Below are 26,049 nucleotides of genomic sequence, written 5' to 3' on the forward strand. Positions count from 1 at the left end.
CAATTCTTTCCTTTTCGTCCGTAGGATTAAGTAAAAGTTTCATCTCGATTAAATACTGCGGTTCACAAAGGGAATGCAACCGTTCTCGGAGATACAAGGTAGGGCCTCAATGTGTTGGCTCAATTTGCTAAGAATAGCAATTAAATCTCTCTGCTAAATGAAGGACACATTGGATAATATAGTCGAAGATGTACAAAATGTGCGATGGTCATGTGTAGAACGTCTTTTATCATGCATATGTTACTTTAGAGCAGATTTTCGGATTAAACAAGAAAAACGCCACTATATAGAGCGTGTCATGGTTGTCACAACGTGTGGAGGATTATCTGTATATATTTATATGCTTACAGTCAGTTTTTATCTGATTCGTGGTGCAAACGATTACTGGTCAACAAAGCCAGCAACAACCAATTAACGACAACAGCAGTCACAACAACAGTAACGACAAAAATAGCGGTTAAGAGTTTCCAGTAACAACGAAACCGTTACTAAATATTTAACACAAACACTTTTAAAATGAACAAGAACGACATGAGCAACAGAGAAAGTCTTTATTCAGAAATAACACCAACATTGATTTAGGAGTGTATGAAATTATAACATCATTGATTGCAGAGTCATGAATATCTGTGAAAAAGTGAAACTGGTGGAAAGCGTAAACATTCCATTTTTATTCCAAGTTTACCATAAACATTTTAGTACATTTTCTTTATTCTGTTATTCTTGTTATAGTCATTTGACTACGGCCATGCCGGAGCACCGCCTTTAGTCGAGCAGGACTTATTCTTTGTAAGCCCAGTACTTATTCCATAGGTCTCTTTTGCCGAACCGCTACGTTACGGAGACATAAACACACCTGTATCGGTTGTCAAGCGATGTTGGGGGGGGGGGAGGGAAAACACACACTCACAAACATATACACACATATATACACACATACATACATATATATACACATATATACGACGGGCTTCTTTCAGTTTCCGTCTACCAAATCCACTCACAAGGCTTTGGTCGGCCTGAGGCTATAGTAGAAGACACTTGCCCAAGGTGCCACGCAGTGGGACTGAACCCAGAACCATGTGGTTCGTAAGCAAGCTACTTACCACGCAGCCACTCCTGCGCTTGTATTCAGCATAATTTAACACTTCAGTATTGTTTTACGTGCCACCGGCATGGGAGCCAGCCAGGAGGCACTGGCATCGGACGCCGGAGAATGGTTGTGAAGACAGTTTTAGAAAATCGAGTAAAATATCCCTACAGACAGAAAACAAATGTGGCCTGCATCTACGACATTAAATCGCAGTCTGTACCTCGCAGATTCCGACTGAGCGCTGTGTACCTATTTGTTTACTACACACAAGGGGCTAAACACAGAAGGAACAAACAAGGACAGACAAACGGATTAAGTCGATTATATCAACCCCAGTGGTACTTAATTTATCGACCCCAGTGGTACTTAATTCATCGACCCCGAAAGAATGAAAGGCAAAGTCGACCTCGGCGGAATTTGAACTCAGAACGTAACGGCAGACGAAATACGGCTACGCATTTCGCCCGGCGTGCTAACGGTTCTGCCTTTTCACCGCCATAGCGCTGTGTGCCATTTAGTCACACGACTACTGAGAGGGGAGTCTGTCCTTTATAGATTCAAATATGAGCTTCAGTCTTCATGTTTATTGATAAAAAAAAATGTTCTCACATTTGAAAAGCTAATAAACAGTGTTATAAACGGCGAACCCTGTTTTAGCTCAGTCATGCAGAGCGCACAACCGAAGTCTGAGACTTACAAAGTTCAATTCTCTGTAGTGGTCGCTGCTCACTTTCTTTCCGCTTATTTAGGCTATTTTACCCGATATCCTAAAGCTATTTTCACAGCTATTTACTTGTGTCTATGATTTTTCTTCAATTCTAAAAATATTTCACCCCTTACTTAACGCCTCAACACACACACACACACACACACACACACCACACACACACACACATACAGGGGTTGGACGAAATAATGGAAACCCCTTAAAATTACAAACAAATTTATTTTAATATGGGGTAGGACCGCTTTTGGCAGGAAGTACAGCTTGAATTCTATGAGGTATAGACTCGTACAAAGTCTGAATTGTTTCTAAAGGAATTTTTGTCCATTCTTCAGTTAAAACAGTATTTCCCCAGGCCATCTCTAACTTAATAGCACTACCTGGTAAACTCATTCAAATCAGGAACCGGACAACATGGCCTACTCTAGGTGAGAGTTATTGTTTATGGAGACGTATCCGCGTGTAGGAGGTTTATCCAGAATTTCTTGAAGGAATTTATCCAAAGACTACTTGAAATTTATGGGGCCTGCTTCTGCTTTAATGTGTTTTTGCTGTAATGTTAAAGTGAGCGGGATGAAATTGATGTGAAATGATTGTACCGTATTGTTGTTATGTGATACGAGTATGATTTATGTCGCGGGCGGATAGCACGGAATCCAAGTCTTCGGAGTATCTTAAAGGCCATGCCAATATCATTTGGGCAACGCTGATGGAATATTTCCCACATCAGGCGACTTGCTCGAAACAGCAGCAAAATATCTCATAATTTATACGCTGTTGTTTTAAATATGATATGAAACATCTTACATGTCTTAGAAGCTTTCAAATGTTTGGTGAAACTTAAGTTCTTTTTATTTTCTTTGGAAACCTGAATTCAGTTCGATAGAATTTTCTTTAAATAAAAATGAACATTTCTGAAAGAAATGAAGCATATTTCTACATTTGTTCTTATTGTTGTTGTTGTTGTTGTTGTTATTGTTGCTTAACTCCAAATGTGCCCTGCTGGAGCAAACATGTTATCAAAGTTTACCCTGCAATCGCCACCGCCACCGGCACCACTCACCACCACATCCCTCACATTATCATTGGTTGCAACACCTTCATCGTTACTAACGTGACCACGACCACCACCACTGAAACAACAACTTGACGGCCTGCGGCAGATGAATGATAATAATCAATCATTATGTTAGGAAATGGTGGATGGTCTGTGATGGTAAAACATTATTCACTGGAGAAGACGAGGGATCTAATGTTGGTGGGTAACAGTAAACCCTACTAAAAAAATAGTTAGAGACATCGCCCTTGCGCACACATGCACTCGCACACACACACACGCACACACACACACACACACACACAATTAAGTAGAGAATCTAGTGGTGATCTGCGAGTCTGAGCAGTTTATGAAGATATGTGACGGCAACGACCCGTCTCTCTGACCAAATTAATACAAATGAATTAGAATTGATCTGAGTGAGAGGAATTCTGTAATTGGTCTTTGACAACCAAAAAGAATTAAAAGAAGGAAGAAATTATAAAATAAGATCTGATACTCACTCAATAAGTTCTGAGGTTTTGGCATTGGACAAAGCTCTCCTCTCAGCTGTAGAAATGAGTTGTGACATTAGTGGTGCCAAGCTGTATCGGCCCCTTTGCCTTTCCCTTGGATAACATCGGTGGCGTGAAAAGGGGAGGTTGGTATGCACAGGTGACTGTTGGTCTTCTATAAATAAACTTGCTCGACCTTTCGGAAGGTAACTTTCTAGGTGCAAGCCCAGGGTCATTCGTGACCGAAAGGGGTTCTTTACCCTTTACAATTTATGCATATATGTATACGTACATATATGTACGTGTGTAACTCTGTGTGTGTGTGTATGTGTGTGCGTGCGACTGTATATATGTGTATGTACATCTCGTCAGCAGTTGCAGGCCATAGTCACCCGCTAACTACAGGAAATTAGAATTAACCCATAAAATTCCACCTTTTAACTGTGCTCCGCCATCCAAAACGCCAAGGAAGAAATCTTGTTCGGAATGAGTTTATCCCAACACTCTGAATGAATTTTCTTCAGTGAAAGGCCATCAGATTTATAGTGACAGGGACATAACTCTTCAAAGCTATATGCTTCTCATTATCTTCCTTACATCATTCACTGGGAGATTATTATTATATTATATCAGCGGTTTTCAACCAGGGTTCCTAGGAACCTTAGGGTTCCGCCAGTACAGTCCAGGGGTTCCGCAAGAAGTTACAAAACTGCTAAAATCGGCAGTAATTTTTAATTCTCCTGTGCAGATATATGTGAAGAAGACTATTAAATTATTGCACAGGGGTTCCTCGAGCCAGTGAAATGTTTTCTTGGGGTTCCGCTCCAGCAAAAAGGTTGAAAACACTGTATTATATTATAGCCCTCGCCATATCGCGGTTCACCAATCGCGGTTCACCTACCGCGGTTTATTATTTAAGCTTACACCGATTCCTCCATGGTGTTGTTTTGCATTTATAATAAAATAAATATATACAAATTATAAACATAATAATATAAAAATACTGTACAGAACTGTTTCTACTTCGCGGATTTTCACCTATCGCGGGTGGCTTTGGAACGTACCTTATTGACCCCCAGAAAGTTGAATGCCAAAATTGATCTACACGGGGAGAAAACTCAGAACGTCAAATAACTTGAACAAAATCAGCGATGCATCTGCTAATTCGCTGCCACGCAGTTCGGGCATTCCTTGTCATAACAATTTTAGTAACGAAATATTAGCGTAATGTAAAATAGAGGCACTTATTAAAAAATGGTACTGCCAAATCCCTGGAACAATCGAGACAAACCCGTCCATTATTACTATGATTTATATTTTATTATTATTGTTGTTGTTATTGTTAAATATCTAGAAATACTAATTAATCGTCAAATTTTGTTACATGTAATTTTGTTTTGTTGTTCAATTTTAGCAGGTACAGCCACCATATAGAGAATTAACATTATCTTAGCTGTTTCTATCTATCTAATATGGTATTTCGAATGCATTTCTTTCGAATGTGTTCATTTCGTCGACTAACCTGTTCCGCTCATTACGGTTTCATTAAAATAAATCACAGAGCAGGGTTTATGTCTCATATTTTCCAATGCTTCCAGTTATTTGCATAATTGAGAAGGACCTGTGTATAGGAAACTTCCCCTATACTAAATAGGAAATATTCATAGAAGATAAACCTCCAAACCCACAGTTTACACAGGTAGAGTAGAATAGTTAGTGAGCTGTTATGTAGATAGATGTATGTATGTGTGTGCTGGTGTATGTATGTATATATGCACATGTATGCAAGCATATGGATATGAAAATAAACAGATCAAAATACAGACAGATAGGTACATAGGTTATAAGAACAGACAAGCACTTGATACGCAAATGGAGACTGAAACACATGACCATATATACAAACACACTTTACTCCACACAAGGACATATGTGGAGACACGGGTCCACACATATAGAGATGCACATCCATACATACACACATGGTACATAGTTGCAAAATACACACACACACACACACACACAAACACTCAGGTGCATACATATATAAACACACACATACATAAAAAATATACAAACACGGACATGCAAGCACATGAATATGCAGAATACATACATACAGATGCACACACATACATACATATATATGCATATGCATACGCACACATATATACATACATACACACATACATACATGCATATATACATACATACATACGTACATACATACATACATACATACATACATACATACATACATACATACATACATACATACGTACATACACACATACACACATACATACATGCATACATACATACGTACATACACACATACACACAGAGTCAGTTATTTACTGATTCTATTGAAAAGATTGCAAGACGCAACGAAAAGTTTTAAGAAAATAAAAATTAGAAATAAATGGAAATTTTACCTGTGAGTGTGTTAAATTATAAGGCACAAAAAGAAAATGACTCTCCCCAAACACAACGGAATATGCTTCAACACACGAACTCACAAAAAGAATCTTGCAAACCAAATCCAAAAACGAAATGTGTGTGTGTGTCTATATATATATATATATTATATATATATATATAAAATAAATATAAGAGAGTGGTCACTATATGGCTCACTCTAGCACTAGTTAATCCAAAAGGTTTCAACCACAAAAATACATGTTTCCCATGAAAGTCAGTACGATTGTTAGCTCACACGAACAGGGCAAATAAAAAATAACAAAAATACAGATTATTTTGGGACAATTGTTTCGCTATTAATGAATTAAATGTAATTTTACTTACAAAAAAATCCACTTGTAGCTCCTCAGCCAAAACTATCTGGATGAAATCCACTCAATCACACGCCAGATTTTACCATAACGATAAATACGCGTGTGGTTCAATTGATAACTAGTGCTAGAGTGAGCCATATAGTGACCACTCTCTTATATTTATTTTGTAAAAATATTATAATATATTATAAAATATTATAATAATCCAGGTTTCTCGGAGCACTAGGCCACTTGGTGTAGAATAGATATACTATTAAATTAGTATCTAATTCTCTCACCCTTATTAATTAATTATAATTATGCTGCATTTATTTCTAAATGCTGGTTGTTTTCCGTGAAATTGGCGCGCTGTTAGTTGGGGCATTTGAATTATAACGTCGGATGTAATCAATTGAACCACACGCGTATTTATCATTATGGTAAAATCTGGCGCGTGATTGAGTGGATTCATCCAGATAGTTTTGGCTGAGGAGCTACAAGTGGATTTTTTTGTAAGTAAAATTACATTTAATTCATTAATAGCGAAACAATTGTCCCAAAATAATCTGTATTTTTGTTATTTTTTATTTGCCCTGTTCGTGGGAGCTAACAATCGTACTGACTTCATGGGAAACATGTATTTTTGTGGTTGAAAACTTTTGGATTAACTAGTGCTAGAGTGAGCCATATAGTGACCACTCTCTTATATTATTTTGTAAAAATATTATAATATATTATAAAATATTATAATAATCCAGGTTTCTCGGAGCACTAGGCCCCTTGGTGTAGAATAGATATACTATTAAATTAGTATCTAATTCTCTCACCCTTATTAATTATTATAATTATGCTGCATTTATTTCTAAATGCTGTATTTTGTTTTCCGTGAAAATTTGGCGCGCTGTTAGTTGGGGCATTTGAATTATAACGTCGGATGTAATCAATTGAACCACACGCGTATTTATCGTTCTGGTAAAATCTGGCGTGTGATTGAGTGGATTTCATCCAGATAGTTTTGGTTGAGGAGCTACAATGGATTTTTTTGTAATAAAATTACATTTAATTCATTAATAGCGAAACAATTGTCCCAAAATAATCTGTATTTTTGTTATTTTTTATTTGCCCTGTTCGTGTGAGCTAACAATCGTACTGACTTTCATGGGAACATGTATTTTTGTGGTTGAAACCTTTTGGATTAACTAGTGCTAGAGTGAGCCATATAGTGACCACTCTCTTATATTTATTTTGGTAAAAATATTATAATATATATATATAAATATTATAATAATCCAGGTTTCTCGGAGCACTAGGCCACTTGGTGTAGAATAGATATACTATTAAATTAGTATCTAATTCTCTCACCCTTATTAATTAATTATATATATATATATATATACATACGGCCGGCTTCTTTCAGTTTCCGTCCACTAAATCCACGAGCATGGCTTTTATTGACCCAAAGCTATAGTAGTAGACACTTTCCACCATGACACGCATCGGGAGTGAACCCGCAATCCTGTAGTTGGGAACACATGTGAACATATTAAATGTTTTCCTGAATAACTTCTTAAAGCTTTCTACATTAAAATATCTAGAAACACTGGTTTAATTATGATAATTTATGCGAATGGCATCTCTGAGTAATTGACTTCTGGTTTTTATTTTCTCAATATGTTAATTTTTACGATTATTTTTGTTCCGTATTTTACATTTGTTTAGTGATTCTTTCGTCAGTCGACAAATGCAGTTAATCTGTTCTTCGACGGTTTAATAAGACTGAAAAATGACACAAATTGTCTCCCTTACTTGCAGAAATGCTTTAATTAATATTGATAAGCTAGGTGTTCTGGAGAAGTAGAGAAATCGATTACATCAACCCCAATGTCTAACTGGTACTTATTTTATCAACTCCGAAAGAGATGAACGGCAAAGTCACTCTCGGCAGAATTGAAACAAAGAAAATAAAGTCGGAAGAAATGTCGCCAAGCACTTCATCCGGCAGAGTAATGATTCTCCCATCTCGCCGTTTTAATACTTAAAATACTATTAGTCATTAAATAAATGTTGTCATTTGATCATCGCGTAATTAGTTTTAATGGTTACTGGATTAAATACCGAAACACCAACCGAATTATGGTTTCTCATGTTGCTGTCGCTAATGTGTTTGTGTGTTTTTGGTATTTGCCAGGGAAAGGCGGCGAGCTGGCAGAAACGTTAGCACGCCGGGCGAAATGCTTTGCAGTATTTCGTCCGCCGTTACGTTCTGAGTTCAAATTCCGCCGAGGTCGACTTTGCCTTTCATCCTTTCGGGGTCGATTAAATAAGTACCAGTTACGCACTGGGGTCGATATAATCGACTTAATCCGTTTGTCTGTCCTTGTTTGTCTCCTCTGTGTTTAGCCCCTTGTGGGTAGTAAAGAAATAGGTATTTCGTCCGCCGCTGCGTTCTGAGTTCAAATTCCGCCGAGGTCGACTTTGCCTTTCATCCTTTCGGGGTCGATGAATTAAGTACCAGTTACGCACACTGGAGTCGATATAATCGACTTAATCCGTTTGTCTGTCCTTGTTTGTCCCCTCTGTGTTTAGCCCCTTGTGGGTAGTAAAGAAATAGGTATTTGCCAGGGAATGTTGTATTTCCTAATCTCTTTCTTTCTTTCTTTCTTTCTCGTTTTCTTTTTCTTTTTCCTCATTTTGTGATTTTGTTTTGTATTTTTTTTCATTCATAATTTTAGAATATTTTAAAATTTGAAAATAAGTCTTTAAGCGAAATTGATGTAAAACGTAGCTAATTCTCGACATAAGTAAAAATCCCACACACGGGGGGGGGGGGGCGAGAATCGAACTACGCCTCCGCCGAAAGTCGGACATCGTTCTGTCTATCTCTATTCGCCCCCCTCTCTCCCTGTTTCTGTCTCTTTTCTCCTCTCTCACTCCCTCTCCGTTTCTTCCCCCCCTCTCTCTCTCTCTTTCTCTCCCACACACACTCGCGCTCTCCCTCTCACACCGTGACTATTAATTCTCAGGCACAGAAATATTTGATAATATGTGCTAATGGAACGTTAATTAATTTCTAATGAATAAGATCTCTTGTTAATTTATTCCTCATCAGCAACTCGTTATCATCTTAAACAGGGCCATAGTAAAGGTACTTTACTCGCCAGTTTCGGGGGAGGGAAAAATTACACTGAAGATATACAGCGATACAAGAACATACACATATACACACATGAACACACACTCATAAACGCATACGTATATTCATATGTATTATAGTTGGTAGAGGAGAATCAGATATTCTCCGCAGAGAATTCACTCAGCAGTGCTCAAGAGAATTAAGCTTGAGCGGATAGAGAAGTAAAATTTAGGGATAAGCGAGTTGGAAACAGCTGTGGGGATTTGTAATGCTTTTCTTTAACCCCTTTTTTTCATAACTAGCAGAACCTCGGAAGAAGTAATTGCCCAAACGAGGGTTAATCTGCTAGCTAATCGTAGGGCCAAAGATAGCTTAATCAAATGAAGTTAACATTGTCGTCAAGAGATCCCATGTTGACTGGGAGGAGATTCGACTGGAAATGCGTGGAAAGCACAGAGTGAGAGAAGAAGAAGAAGAAGAAGAAGAAGAAGAAGAAGAAGAAGAAGAAGAAGAAGAAGAAGAAGAAGAAGAAGAAGAAGAAGAAGAAGAAGAAGAAGAAGAAGAAGAAGGAAAGCGTGTCTGCGAAGAGATAATCTATGGAAGTGGGGAAATGTCTGAACTTGTTAAGGAAAAGAATAAGAATAGGAAAAGGAAGAAGAAAGAGTGAGGGGAGAGGACTAGGGAGAAAGGGCCTGGTGTTGATGAAGGGAACGTCTTTGTGAATTTAGGGTGGGGGTCATTTAATGAGTCTACCGTAGAATGAATAAGTAAATATAGATAGATAGATAGATAGATAGAGAGAGAGAGAGATAGAGAGACAGACAGATTGACAGTCAGACTGAGAGACATACATATATACATACATACAGACAGATAGACAGATAGACAGACAGACAGACAGATAGATAGACAGGTAGATAGATAGATATATAGATAGATAGATATAGATAGATAGATAGATAGACAGACAGACAGACAGACAGGTGGATAGACAGACAAAGAGATAGACAGACAGACACACAGAGAGGCAGACAGATTGTCAGTCACACTGAGACATACAGACTGACAGACAGACAGACTAGTTTACGTGTCTGTTCCTAAGAGAAAGCTATTAAGGTATCGGCTGAGCTGTCATTTTGATAAACTAGATGCAGGTCAAGGTTTTCTGAAGCCGATATCAATATAAAGAAGCTCGCCTCTCGATTCTTCTAAGCAAATCTCAAAGATGGACGAAGCAACAACTGATTTTGTTTCTGACGAAGAGAAACCAGAAGTCATACCTGAAGGTAATCAACTGCATTTTTAAAATTCATTTCTTGAATTTAATTAGTCTACAGTTGAAGTAGTTGATCTAATAGACTTTTAGACTGGTTTTGATGATGTTGTTTAGGAAGAGGTCGTTCCGGAATGACCACCACTTCTTGTTTTCAGAGATTTTAAAAATTCAGTCGTACGAGTGTCCACACACAAGGCCTAATTTTAGTTCAACATATACATACATACATACATCTTTATATATAAAAGTAAGGTTGTGTGTCTGTTTACTCCGATTTAGATTCCTAACTACTCCCACATTTTGCGGTGCAGTTTAACCAAGACCGAGTATCTTATAGTCGTGATTCATATCAAGCCTTTCTGGTATTAGCGCGCGTCTACGATGAGTCAACGATTTAAAAAAAAATTTACCATAATTTTTTTCCATTTTTAATGCATTTTTTGCTATTTTTTGACTATAACTCTCTAAAAATGCTTTATAGTTATTTCCCTTACAAACCCGAGCAACGCCGGGTGATACTGCTAGTACATAAGAAAATAGGGTAATAAAAAATAAAATATTATTGCCCGTGGCCTAGCACAAAAGACGAATTAGTCATTAGACTATATATTATTCATATAGAAATATAATAAAAAGGTTTCCAAATAAGGAAACGTTGTGCTAGACACACAAAAAGGGATAAATTCATGGAAGGAATGTAAATTAAAAACATTTACCATCTCAGCTATATCCCAGACAAGGCAAATACATACGTACATACATACATACATACATACATACATACATACATACATACATACATACACATAAATACATATAGATATGCACGCATATATAGAGACAGGCATGCGTACACATAAATATGTATATATTAAATGCTCGAAATACGAGAGTAGAAAAACAGCCGACAACTGATGAAGGGTCGTTCTTTATGTTGTTTGTTTTGTTTTCCATTTGTGTCTTTCGTTGTTCGAAGAAAAAGTTCATATTCCGTGTCTTCATACTTCGTATTTTTTGTTGAATACGTTTCGTGACGTCTTGTGCTCACATATGCATATATGTATATGTGTGTGTGTGTGTGTTTGTGTATGTATATATACGTATAGATGTATGTACGTATAGTATGCATATATACACATATATATATTATTCATATTATATATATATATATATATATATTATATATATATATATATAATATATATATATATATATAATATATATATATATAACATTATATATAAGGGCTTAATAAAATAAATTACTTTGCCACATACTGAACTCATTAGAAATAGCAGCTAAAGAAATTTCTTCAGCTATTTCTAATACTTAAAGAAGATCTCTCTCAGATAGTGTTTGCCTAAACTAACTCACAAAAGTATGGGGGAAAAAACATTAAAAAATCAAGTGCAAAGGTTATTTGAGAACGTACGTTTCTAGATTAGTCAATTCGACATTTCTTTCTTCAGCTCAGAATTCCTTGAATCGGATTTGGGAACACTGAAAGTCGGGAGCATACCCTTTCGGCTTCTAATCACCTCTAGAATTCTGCTCGAACTAAAAGTGCTATCAAATTCGAATATACAAGCGAAGAATTTCTGCTCTCCCCTTTCCACCAGCGTGGGTTAAAATTGACAAACACCATGTATTAACGGTGAAAACCGCAGCATTTAGCAGAGAAAGATGAATTATAATTTCAACAATTGAGGGTAAAATTAATTAATTATTAATCAATTTCACCAAGTATTCAGTATGTAAAGGGACCATTATAGGCGAATTCAAAATATTACATTATATATAAGGGCTTAGTAAAATAAATTACTTTGCCACATACTGAACTCATTAGAAATAGCAGCTAAAGAAATTTCTTTAAGTAATTTATTTTACTAAGCCCTTATATATAATGTAATATTTTGAATTCGCCTATAATGGTCCCTTTACATACTGAATACTTGGTGAAATTGATTAATAATTAATTAATTTTACCCTCAATTGTTGAAATTATAATTCATCTTTCTCTGCTAAATGCTGCGGTTTTCACCGTTAATACATGGTGTTTGTCAATTTTAACCCACGCTGGTGGAAAGGGGAGAGCAGAAATTCTTCGCTTGCATATTCGAATTTGATAGCACTTTTAGTTCGAGCAGAATTCTAGAGGTGATTAGAAGCCGAAAGGGTATGCTCCCGACTTTCAGTGTTCCCAAATCCGATTCAAGGAATTCTGAGCTGAAGAAAGAAATGTCGAATTGACTAATCTAGAAACGTACGTTCTCAAATAACCTTTGCACTTGATTTTTTAATGTTTTTTCCCCCATACTTTTGTGAGTTAGTTTAGGCAAACACTATCTGAGAGAGATCTTCTTTAAGTATTAGAAATAGCTGAAGAAATTTCTTTAGCTGCTATTTCTAATGAGTTCAGTATGTGGCAAAGTAATTTATTTTACTAAGCTCTTATATATAATGTAATAGTTTGAATTCGCCTATAATGGTCCCTTTACATACTGAATACTTGGTGAAATTGATTAATAATTAATTAATTTTACCCTCAATTGTTGAAATTATAATTCATCTTTCTCTGCTAAATGCTGCGGTTTTCACCGTTAATACATGGTGTTTGTCAATTTTAACCCACGCTGGTGGAAAGGGGAGAGCAGAAATTCTTCGCTTGCATATTCGAATTTTTAGCACTTTTAGTTCGAGCAGAATTCTAGAGGTGATTAGAAGCCGAAAGGGTATGCTCCCGACTTTCAGTGTTCCCAAATCCGATTCAAGGAATTCTGAGCTGAAGAAAGAAATGTCGAATTGACTAATCTAGAAACGTACGTTCTCAAATAACCTTTGCACTTGATTTTTTAATGTTTTTACCCCCATACTTTTGTGAGTTAGTTTAGGCAAACACTATCTGAGAGAGATCTTCTTTAAGTATTAGAAATAGCTGAAGAAATTTCTTTAGCTGCTATTTCTAATGAGTTCAGTATGTGGCAAAGTAATTTATTTTACTAAGCCCTTATGTATAATGTAATATTTTGAATTCGCCTATAATGGTCCCTTTACATACTGAATACTTGGTGAAATTGATTAATAATTAATTAATTTTACCCTCAATTGTTGAAATATATATATATATATATATAAATATATATATATATATATATATATATATATATAGTTGTGTCTGGGGAGAATCATTTTCTTTTTGTGCCTTATAATTTAACACACTCACCAGTAAAATTTCCCCTTATTTCTTATTTATTTTCCTAAAATTTTCGTTGCATCTTGCAACCTTTTCAATAGTTTTGACTCTGTTCGTTTTAATTAAAGCATTTCTGCAAGTAAGGGAGACAATTTGTGTCATTTTTCAGTCTTATTAAACCGTCGAAGAACAGATTAACTGCATTTGTCGACTGACGAAAGAATCACTAAACAAATGTAAAATACGGAACAAAAATAATCGTAAAAATTAGCATATTTTTGTTTGTTTGTGCGCATGTGTGTGGGTCAGTGTGTGTGTGAGTGTGCGATGCATGCATGCATATACGTAAGTATGTATGTATGTATGTATGTATGTATGTATGTATGTATGCATGCATGTATGTATGTATGTATGTATGTATGTATGTATGTATGTATGTATGTATGTAAGTATGTATGTATGTATGTGTGTATGTATGTATGTATGTATGTATGTATGTATGTATGTATGTATGTATGTATGCATGCATGTATGTATGTATGTATGTATGTATGTGTATGTATGTATGTATGTATGTATGTATGTAAGTATGTATGTATGTATGTGTGTATGTATGTATGTATGTATGTATGTATGTATGTATGTATGTATGTATCTATCTATCTATGCATGTGTGTGTGTGTATATATGTGTGTATGCATATGTATATATGTATGTGTGTGTGTGCATCTGTATGTATGTATCCTGCATATTCATGTGCTTGCATGTCTGTGTTTGTGTATTTTCTATGTATGTGTGTGTATGTGAGCGTGTGTTTGTATACGTATGCACCTTTGTCTCCTCGTGTGTGCATGTCTGTGTGTGTATGTCTGTGTGTGTGTGTGTGTGTGTGTATTTTGCAACTATGTACCATGTGTGTATGTATGGCTGTGCATCTCTATATGTGTGGACCCGTGTCTCCGCATATGTCCTTGTGTGGAGTAAAGATGTGTGTGTGTATATATAGTCACGTGTTTCAGTCTCCATTTGCGTATGTCTGCTTGTCTGTTCCTATAACCTATGTACCTATCCATCTGTAAGTTGATCTGTTTATTTTCATGTCCATATGCTTACATACAAACAAAAAAAAATTAAAAAACAAATAAATACATGTGCATACACACACACACCCACGCACACACATACATCTATCTACATAACAGTCCACTAACTATTCTACTCTACCTGTGTAAACTGTGGGTATGAAGGTATAATATTTACTATGTATATTTCCTATTTAGTATTGGGGAGGTTTCATTTATAAGGTCTTACTTCCGTATTTGTGTGAGTGTTGGGTCTTTTGGGTGCTTGGATAAGATGCGGATGTCAAGTTAACCCAGGTTGCCTCCATGTTGGTCTTTAGCATATTGGTAGAGTAAGGAGGACTGTTTTTTGTCGTCATATTGTCTCAAATGATCATTTAGTCTTTCCGCAATGCTCCTAGATGTCTCCCCTATGTACGTCATGTTCATGTCTTTACAAGCACCTTCTATGCATCTTATGCTGTAAACTACATTTCGAGTTCTACAGTTAATACCAGGGCTAATTCTACATACCATGCAGTTATCATTGGTGCATATGGTATTCTCAAAGGGGTACGTCCTACATAGTTGGGATCTGAATGAGTTCCCTGGCTTTACAAAAATCTTAATATTGAGTTTGGTTTCCTTCAGACCTTTTCTAAATCTACGGGCTAGTTCTCCATGGGCTGTGGCCTCTACAAATATCACTCCTTGATATTTGTCGGTTTTATACCACGTGTTCGCCCTGTTTGCTTTGTCACAAGTTCTTTGTATCCTATTCCATTCTTTGTTTCTATATCTAGGGCAGGTACCACTGATATTACGTATAATGTTATCTAATTTCTTTCTAGCCCCCACCCTGTACACTCGAATCGTATCTTTCTGATCATATCCAGAGAACTGTATGCGATGCATGAAGTTCTGTATATGTTTTTTGTTTTTATTTCATAGGGTTCGCATAGTGGGGTCACATTGTTCATTATTCAAAGTCTGCTATCAGTATGTTAATTTTCGTGTTGCGTGACAAAGCTGAGTTCTTGTGAATAACATTTTGAAGTCATGGGTTTCATGTAATAAGAGAGGAGGAGCTGCACTCTATTGTTCACAGTTTCTAACCAAAGTTCAGTTTCAAGTACAGGGAATCTATTGTTGGGGTGCTTAGTGGGGTAATCTATAGTTACCTTGATACTTTGGTGGATGGAGTCAGCTATTTGCTGGATGCTCTCCATTACGTTCTTCTCAGTCTCTACATTACCGTCACTAGAGTTGGTTCTAACTATTATATTAATGTCATTTACATATCTACTGTAGAGTAGAAGAGTTGTGGACTGTTCTGCTAACATTTGTTTAAGCTTTCTGTCCCACCAAGTCATGAAGAGGCCAGCCACATCTCCAGCTACACCTATGGCTGCACCTTGAACCTGCATGTATAGTTTTTTGTTAAACTTTACTATGTGGTTCTTCAAGGTGGTTTTTACACTGGCCCCTATTGCATATGCAATCATTTCTTTCACTTGATTGTTGCTCTCAGGTTTTTAGGTGGGTGCGGTCCAGCCACTCCAGCGCTCTGTGGTGCTTTTCTTCACTGCTGAAGTGATGGTGGGTGGTCTTCCCCTCTGTGACCTGGTGGGGCAGAATTTACTAAGGTCATGGTCATCTAAATAGTTACTGTCATAGCATAGTCTGAGGAGGAGGCCCAGTTCCCTGTTGTTGACCTTACGGAATTCCACTTCACTCTCACAGATTACCTGAATGCATTTCTCCACAGGGAAATCTATGTCTATAGACGGGTAGAGTGAAATTACATCCATACTACCCACTACACAACCTGTGAGGTCGTTGGAGTGGTTGAAAGCGCTGATTTTACTGAGATCTTCCGCACTCACACTGACATCCGAAGACATCTCTATGAGAGGTCGCAATACCTGTGAGAGGAATTAGGGCAGTCTATAGTTGCTGGAGATGTTCTCTGCGCAAACTGGTCCGGTTTGGGCCCCGCGACAGGGTTTATGTAGGGTTTGTGGTCTTTGCGTAACCCATATAATGTAGGAACATCATTGTTGGATGCTTGGAAATTGTGTGCCGTCCTTTTTGTAGGTTGGAGTATGTTGCACCACATTCCCATGTGTGCATTGAGGAGTTTTTTCCACTCTTTCTTGTTCTTGTGGTGTAACTTCTCTCATGCTACTGATGTGTTGTTGCATGGTCTGCGCATAGCTCCGTGGGCTATCTACTGATAGTCTGCCAGACTTGTCTGTAGGGAGGCACACTAATTCTCTGTTCCTAATCCGCTGTTTTAGTTTTTGTATGCCTTTGTCAATAGATGAGCTGAGTTGGTGGGTCGTACGGAAGATCTTAGTAAAATCAGTGCATGCAACCACTCCAACGACCTCACAGGTTGTGTAGTGGGTAGTATGGATGTGATTTCACTCTACCCATCTATAGACAGGTATTTTATCCGGTCCCCCTCCAACTCTTAGTCCATGTAATTGAAAAAACTGCATTATTTATGGGATGACCCAATAGCATATATATACATATACATACATACATACATATATATATATATATATATATATATATTATATATATATATGTATGTATGTATATTATATATATGTATGTATAAATGCATATATATGTGCGAGTGTGTACGTATATACGTATTATATCTATGTATGAATATAAATGTCTATGTTGGCATATATGTATATATGTTGCCTATTTCATATTTCAGCTTCGTCCAAGAACTTAGATATTGAAGACGTCTTTGAGGAATGCGGTGGATATGGCTACTTCCAGCTGTTCTTGACTCTCGTGATTGTATTTTTTGTTATAGTTAATGCCATGTTATATATGTCCATGGTTTACATTGGAGTACAAATTCCTTTCACTTGCTTTCCACCTGAACTCAACAGTTCTTTGATCCCTGAAAATATCACCTCCGAAGAATTCCTGGAGGTGTTAAATTACAAAATCGACGAATGTTCTGTTATTGATTTACAACAGGATGACAGTTCCTATGACTTGTCATCGATAAATTCCACGAAGCCACGGAACTGTGAGAGACGACGTTTCGATACGAGAGACATGTCAAGCATTGTTTCAGAGGTAAGACCATTTTTAGAACCAGTTTTCTCGCTTTGGCAGGTTACGTAAAGTTTGATTGAAGCAAATTCACTTCACACCATTTTGTCCCAGCTTAGTTTAGACACGGTCGGGTGACGACCGGAAACATTCTAGCTATGATCATCTGACCAGACAATCTGTTTTTTTTTTTTAATATTCTCAGCCATAGTGATTATTGGATTACATTATATTGTTCCACTTTTCTTTAAACTTTTCTGTTATAAAATGGTAGTTTTTGATTTGGAGGAGATTGATCGTTATTTCTAGCAAACCAAATGACCATGTAAAGACTTTCGCAGTGATTAATGAAAACATTATGTCGAAGTATCAGAAACTTATACACCTGGCTTCTCACTGGCCTTGAGAATAGACAGGTGGGTTTCCCCTACAAGCTTTGTTGTATGATTGTGACGTTCGGGTCGGACGCACGTAATTTCGGGGTCGATTTCACTACAGGGCATAGAACCTCGGGTCAATCAAAATCTTGTAAGGGAAATTTGGTAGACAAAAACTGCATCAAAGACTGTGGGAGGATCCGTTCTTGTTCTTGAGTTTAGAATTCATGTGTCGTTCTTTTCCAACGCTAACGTGTAGTCTCTCTGTGCAATTTGTAGCAAGTATCCGGAGCAAGCCTATGGTTTGAGGATAATATCCACACTACAGCAATCCCCGCTTCCTTTCCGACCACCAAACACGCAATCATGAAAAGGATTATGGTCACTGCACTTCTTGCCCTGGTTAAACCATTGAATAAAGATTATCAGTAGACATGCAAACTTGCTCTCCTTTTTCTTGAAAATATAATTCTTACTATGTCGAAAACTGATCGGAAAACCTTCACATGTGTACCTATTTATTACATGTATATGTAGAAATAAGTAACAAAACCCGTGAAACGTTGTCCCTGTTTGAAGGAGAACTCTGATCCCTCAATTAGATAATCGCATATCCCACAATTGGGTGTTCCACATTTTTTTACTGACGGCTTCTGTGTTGTTGAGCGTATTCGGGCTTGTGTTAAGAGACTTTTCATAGATTTGGGCTGTCTCTTGCTTTTTATAATGGTGTGTGTTTGGAGGATTAAGTTCATTCTGTGGTCCTTTTTTTAGCAGGGGAATGTTTTGAAGGATGGTGTCGAAGGCTTCATTGTTAAGGAGGTTGTGTATGGAGATGTATGGTAGGGCTTTTGGTTGTAAATCCTTCTTTAATTTGGGATGTCTGAGTTCCTCGATATTGAGTTGAAGGGCACGTTGAATACATATGTCAATTAGTGAAGGTGGGTAGTTCCTGGTGATGAGTGTATCTTTTAGTTCATGTAGTCGCGTGTCTCTGGCGTTTGCATTAGAAACTATAGTACATATCCTTTTGGCTAGGTTAAAGGGGATATTCATTCAGGTGTGTCTGGGGTGACATGAATTGAATGGAAGATATTGCTTGGAATCCGTAGGTTTATAGTATATATCTGTTTCTATTGCGGTATTAGATTTCTTAATGAGGATGTCGAGGAAGGGGAGTTGTTGCTGGCTATATTCCATCGTGAATTAGATGTTTACGTCAAGTCCATTTAAAAATGCTTGGAATTCTTTAAGTTTCTCTATATTTTCATGCCAAAGAATGCAACAGTCATCTAAGTATCTCTTCCAGTTGTTTTCTATGTGGATGGAGAAAGGGCTGCCGTATCTTTCTAGAACCTTACGATAAAGACTAATTTCTAGATATCCCATATATATATATATATATATATATATATATCGATGAAGGATGCAGCTATTGGCAAAAGACACCTAGAAATTGTGTTCTTCAACAAGTTGTTCAATGCGATGTTTATTGACATCCCAAGAAAATACAGTTCTTTGTCGCTCTCGCCATTACAAAAGCAGTGAACAAATGAAGGGTCTCTCGGAAACATTGGACGAACAACGTCTTTGTTCACCAATTGCTGTATAAAATAGGTTTGTTTTTGCTTTCTGTTTACAAATTATTTATGATCAGACTGTAAGGACGATAGTCAGAAAGATAGACAGGCAGGCAGGCAAGTAGGTAGGTAGGTAGGTAGGTAGGTAGGTAGGTAGGTAGGTAGGTAGGTAGGTAGATAGATAGGTAGGTGCGTTCGTACGTACATAGGCAGATAGATAAGTAAGCAGAGATAGATGGGAAGATAGGTAAGTAGACAGAAAGACAGACGGCGACAGACAGACAGACAGATAGTTAGATAAATAGATAGATAGATAGATAGATATATTGATTGATTGATTGTTTGATTGATTGATTAATTGATTGATTGATTGATTGACTGTACTACTAAGCGTCATACAAAACTCCCACTTAGAAATGGTTCAAATATTATATATTTGTGGACTTTTACACATCACATGAAAATCATTTCTGCGTGTTGCACGAGATTTTGACAAAGCAATAAAAAGTTTGTCCGGTTATACAATGCTCAACAGAAATCAGATTTAAGAATCGCATTTTTGTGTCTAATTTCAGCAAAATGAACATCGAATACATATTGATAGATCGATGTCAATAATTATTCATATTTATTTAATGTCTGTTTTTTGGAAACTATTATACAGTTTGATTTAGTCTGTGAAAGACGCTGGTTGAAAAACACTGCCTTTTCTGCGCTATTTATTGGCTGCCTTGTAGGTTCCCTAGGATTTGGCATTCTTGCCGACAGGTAAATATTTACTCATTTATTTATTTATTTTATAATGGACGGGTGTGTTGTTGTGTGATTAAGATTTTAATTCTGTAAACTCATGGGATTCCTTCCAGATAGAATCTAAATGAGCGAAACTTTGGACACAACACTTCCGGTTGACCAATACCTTCTGAAAAGAATTTAATGGACTGAAACTCTGCGATTGCCCGTCGTGTGGGTGCCTGTGTGATCTAGCACTTGCACAGCCGGGGCTGCTTATTTATCGTTCTCTAGTGTTTTTTTTAGCTCTATGCGTCCTCAACGCCAATACTGCAGTGTTATGATGTTCATGCATTATATTCACGTTAAGTATGATATACAGATTACTATTTTGTGTGTGTGTTTATTAACCGATATTTATTGGAAGGAGCATCGGCGAAAACCCTATGATCTTCGAAGTCCTCATCATGGAGTTACTGCAAGACATATTTTGCTCTCGCAAAAGCAGTCAACCAATGATTGGTTGGATTCCTATAAAAGATTATTTTCCACCAATTGCGTTATACAATATAAGATTGATTGATTAATTAACAAAGTCCAGTTTTTTAATTGACTTAGATTCCTGTCTCTATTTCCAGTCACAATATGTAATATAAATTGTATGAATTTATTTCAGATTCGGCCGACGTCGTTTATTTTTCGTTGGGTTAGTTATAACTTTGGCTGCTAATACCATCAAAGTAAACTCACCGTCTTTGCTACTGTTTAATATTGCGTACTTTTTTGAAGGATTAGGACAGTCCGGAAGTTACTTTTGCACATATTCACTGAGTGAGTTCTTTTGTATTTCGTCTTTATAATTCACTAACTGAGGTACCCGGTAAAAAATTACCGTTAATAAGATGTCTGCATATAGCCATGAAACACTTTAAGCCAAATTTCGGCATTTTTCAAAAATTTTAAATCTATATTAATGGGTAGAACCAATTTCACGAAAAAATGAGCAGAGTCTGGTAGCGAACCCGTATCGTCGTCATTTTTGTGCATGTGCGTAAAATGGCGAAATTTTACGCTTTGGGGCAGATTTCGTCAAATTGATGTCAGGACGGCTAGTGCGCAAAATGCCCAAATTTTCCTTGAGAAACAAACTGGTCTTAGCTAAGCAAAACCTAAAACGCTGGGGAATTAAAACAACGAATTGGAATAATCAAAACAATTCGCATTGAAATGAAGAATTTAGCAAATGCTAAATAGATTACCGTTAATAAGCTGTCTGTTTATAGCCATGAAACATTTTTCGTCAATATTCGGCATTTTTCGTCAAATTGATGTCACGATGGATTGTGCGAAAATTGCCAAAATTTTACGATATTTGAAAAATAGATACTGATTAAAAATCGATTTTTAAAAAATTCCAAGTGCGTAAATGACTGCATGGATACCCCCCCCCCAGGTGTCATGTTTCATGAAGGTCTGTTTGATAGTCTCAGAGGAGTTAAAGTAACAAATTCACCGTTTATACATATGTTATAGTTACTTTTTCATTATTTTATATTATTATACATTATTCTTCTTTGTCGTGCTTTCAGTGATCGAAATGCTTTGCCTGCAACATCGAATGCCTCTCAATTTTACCCTACACACTGCCTTTCCTATCGGATCAATGTGTCTAGCAGGTATCGCCTATGCAATTCGGGACTGGCAACACCTGCAATATGCCGCTAGTCTTCCTCATCTCTTTTTCTTTTTACTATGGACGTAAGTAAACCATCTTGTAGACCGAGAGCCAGCCCCGATTTGATTAGACTTGAAGCTCCAAATTACTGGCAAGGCACAATATGTGGACAAATGGTCCTAATACCATGAAACGTGATTCTTAAGTATGCTTACGTATGGATTAACTAATTATGAGATAATCAACTTCCGTAAATAATTAATTCAATTTGACTTTTAGCTCCAGTAATGAATCACATTGAATATTACTCCTTAGACACAAGTTATACTTGAAAGAAAACTTAAGAAAAAAAAATGGGTATGGAAAAACAAATTAAGAAGTTTTAATTGGACACTTAATTAAGAATTAATTAGAATTTCTGCTCCAGCGTCAATTACTTCGCAGAATTGTTCACTAAACCCAACTGAATCTATTCATGTCACTTAAGAAACATTCTAGGTAAGGATTTCTAATTTAAGAAACATTTCTACTAATCACTATACACTAATCAAGGAGAAACATGGAGCTTCAAGTCTAATCATATCGGGACTGGCTCCTCCATTCTTAGTAGTAATTACTATTAATAAAGTGAAAGTCATTATTTTTATTATTTTATTAAAATTCTCAGCTTATTTTGCTGGGTTGTGTATGATGGAAAGCGTCAGCTACCCAAAGCCAGCAGAGTAAAGTTCCAAGCAATGCTTATTTTTGTAGGTGTTCTTTCACACTTGTATCAATCTTTTGGTGCCAATTACTATTAGTTCCACGTCTATTCTCCTCATTGACCACAGCCTTTGTATTTCCCACTTCAAATCGTTGTCGTTGTTCGGTTTTTCTTCTTTCTCTTTGATTCTGCTGTCACCGGGACATTCTATGTCGATTATCAGACAAGTTCTTTCTTTTTTTATTCAACACAACAATTTCCGGTTTCTGATGTCTGGTCAGGTGATCGCACTGAATCATTGCATCTCATAGGATTTTGCAATCTTCATTATCCTTTTGGGATTTGCTCATACCAGATCTTTGCCCTTAGTAGGCCGTGATTTCCACAGAGCTCCCAAAGGATCATCCTTGCCATATTGTCATGTCTTTTGTATTCGCATTGTGCCAATTTTGGGAATTCGGTAACGATGTGCCATACCGTTCCACTCCTCTCACTACACATTCTGTATATGTCACTCTCGGCTGTGTTGTCTATTTTGCACTTCACAAAGTTGGTCCTTATCGCTTGTTCTTGAGCTGCGCGTATAAGTGCTTCTGTCTCTATCTTCAGGTCATTCCTCCCCATTCGTCTTGATGTTCATACCTCGTGCAAACTGTCCGTACATTTTTTCTCCTTCCATGCTGTTTCTTTTTTTTTTGTGTTCTTTTCCTCTCTTTAAGTTTTTTCTTTACACAATTACCAATTTTGATGACGCCGGACTTCTTCACGAGAGCGGACAGCAGTCTGCTGTCAGAGGTCTCACAGGGTCTCTTTCGGCATATCATAAGCTTTGATACTTGGCTGTTACTTACCATGGGAGACATTCAACATCCGAGTATCAATCTCAAAACCCTAGCTGTTCCCAGTAGAGCAGTTTTTGAGGCTTGCTCTGCCCTCTTGTCAATTCCGATTTCTCAGATATATTTCTCGGACTTGGTCGTTAGTGTTCCGAGTGACCCTACAACTAATGGAATGCCAGACATTCTCCTCATAGTCTACATTCTTGCAATTTCGTCTGTACTTTTCAATCTTTTCTAGTTTTTTGTCACTTATGCAGGTATTGAAATATCTATGATCTTGGTTTCCTTTTTTGTCTTTATATACTGTAACAATATCTCCAAGAATCGATTAGGGAGTTACATCGGATTATAAAATTCCACAGTATCTTATGTTCCTTGTTCTCGGTGACTCCTTTTGATTCATGTTCGTACCACTGGACGAACTTAGCCACGTTATTGTACCTCTTTTGCAGTACTTTTGCGCCAGCTTACTACACACAATCACAATATCTGAGATTGTTCGTTTCTGCTGCCACAATCCTACAAAAGGGTAATTCGCAACGATTATCTATTTGGGACTTGGTGTAATTAGTTCTCAGAGCTTGTTCTCTTGTGTATATATATATATATATATATATATATATATATATATATATATATATAATGGAGAAATTGTACAAAATGTATAAATGGATGATAAGTAAAGCACCGGCACAGTTTCGATTCCCTGTAGTGGCGGTTGGGTTAACAGTATTAATAAAAGTATTATTAATACTGTATATATATACCTATATACATATATATAGTATGTGTAACGTAATAGTTTAGGAAAAAACCATTGGTTTCATATCTAGTGTGAACTAGACATTTCTCATTTCTTCATTTTTTCTAAAAGATAAGCGTTCTCTGCAAAGATAGTTCAAGAAATATTCCTTGGGGGGAAGAAGAAATGTCCTGATGCAGTAGAAGGCAGTGGCTCTCATGGTTTCTGATCTTAACTGACTGGAGGTGTTAACATGTACATTGTATGTATGTATGTATGTATGTATGTATGTATGTATGTATGTATGTATGTATGTATGTATGTATGTATGTATTTATGTGTATTTGTCCCCCCACCATCGCCTTGTCCATCGATCTTGGTGTGTTTACATCCTCGTAATTTCGCGGTTCTGCAAAAGAGACCAATAAAATATGTAGAAGGCTTGCAAAGAATAAGAGTTGGGGTCGATTTGTTCCACTGAAGGCGGTGCTCCAGCATGGTCGCAGTCAAATGACTGAAACAAGTGAAAAAAAGAAAAACATTATTATTATTAAAGAAAGCAGCATCATGCGTAGTAGTAGTAGTAGTAGTAGTAGTAGTAGTAGTAGTAGTAGTAGTAGTTTATTATTTTCAGCTACACTATTTAAATTTTCTCTGTAAAATATGAAGATTATGAATTCTAAAACAACTCTTTTTTTTTTTTCATTTTTCCTTTTGAAATTCTACAGATGGTTACCAGAATCTCCTCGTTGGCTTTTGAGTAAAAAACGCTATGAAGAAGCGGAAAATATTCTTAAACGAATGGCAATATCGAATAAGAGAGGGGTTGATGGAATGTTAAAAATTCTCCGTGAGGACGTCATTGGAAGAGAAAAAGGAACCGAATTAAATGGTAAAGCAGAGGCGCTCATTGCAAACAACCAAACGAATTCTGCAGCAAAGGCGAGAAAAACTAATACAATTTTCGATTTAATTCGAAAACCTCACACTGCGATGCTTTCCATCAATATCTGGTTCTGCTGGTAAATATATATACACCCTTGTATACATTGGTACACACACACACACACACACACACACACACACACACACACACACACACACACACACACACACACACACACACACACACACACACACACATCACACACACACATACACAAGCACACACAAACACAACACACACACACACACACTGCAGAAACGCACGCACATATACATACATATATACATACATTCATGCATACAATCTTAGATATAGGCATACATACATGTATGCATGTATATATATGTGAGTGTGTGTGTGTGTATGCATAATATATGTGTGGGGGTATCTATATTTATAAATATATATATTTATAGATAGATAGACAGACAGACAGATAGAGAGAGATTGATAGATAAATAGATAGATAGATTGATAGATAGATAGTTGTATGTGTGTGTGTGTATATATAGAGAGAGATGCATGTATATATATAGATGTTTGTGTATATGAATATATGGATA

At 36.7% G+C, this 26,049-nt stretch overlaps 1 protein-coding gene across 1 annotated transcript in view; it reads left to right on the forward strand.

Moving 5' to 3' along the window:
- The first annotated feature begins 10,333 nt into the window (after positions 1-10,333).
- Positions 10,334-26,049, forward strand: part of LOC115218582 (organic cation transporter protein-like) — a 21,402-nt gene continuing 5,686 nt past the window's right edge. The window contains exons 1-6 of the mRNA XM_029788476.2: positions 10,334-10,561; positions 17,543-17,916; positions 20,514-20,617; positions 21,258-21,412; positions 22,171-22,339; positions 25,269-25,562. Of these exons, the coding sequence (XP_029644336.1) occupies positions 10,501-10,561; positions 17,543-17,916; positions 20,514-20,617; positions 21,258-21,412; positions 22,171-22,339; positions 25,269-25,562 (1,157 nt within the window). The 5' untranslated portion in view covers positions 10,334-10,500. The remainder of the gene's footprint in view (positions 10,562-17,542; positions 17,917-20,513; positions 20,618-21,257; positions 21,413-22,170; positions 22,340-25,268; positions 25,563-26,049) is intronic.

This window comes from Octopus sinensis, linkage group LG13 (assembly GCF_006345805.1).
Source record: "Octopus sinensis linkage group LG13, ASM634580v1, whole genome shotgun sequence".
Classification (NCBI taxonomy): domain Eukaryota; kingdom Metazoa; phylum Mollusca; class Cephalopoda; order Octopoda; family Octopodidae; genus Octopus; species Octopus sinensis.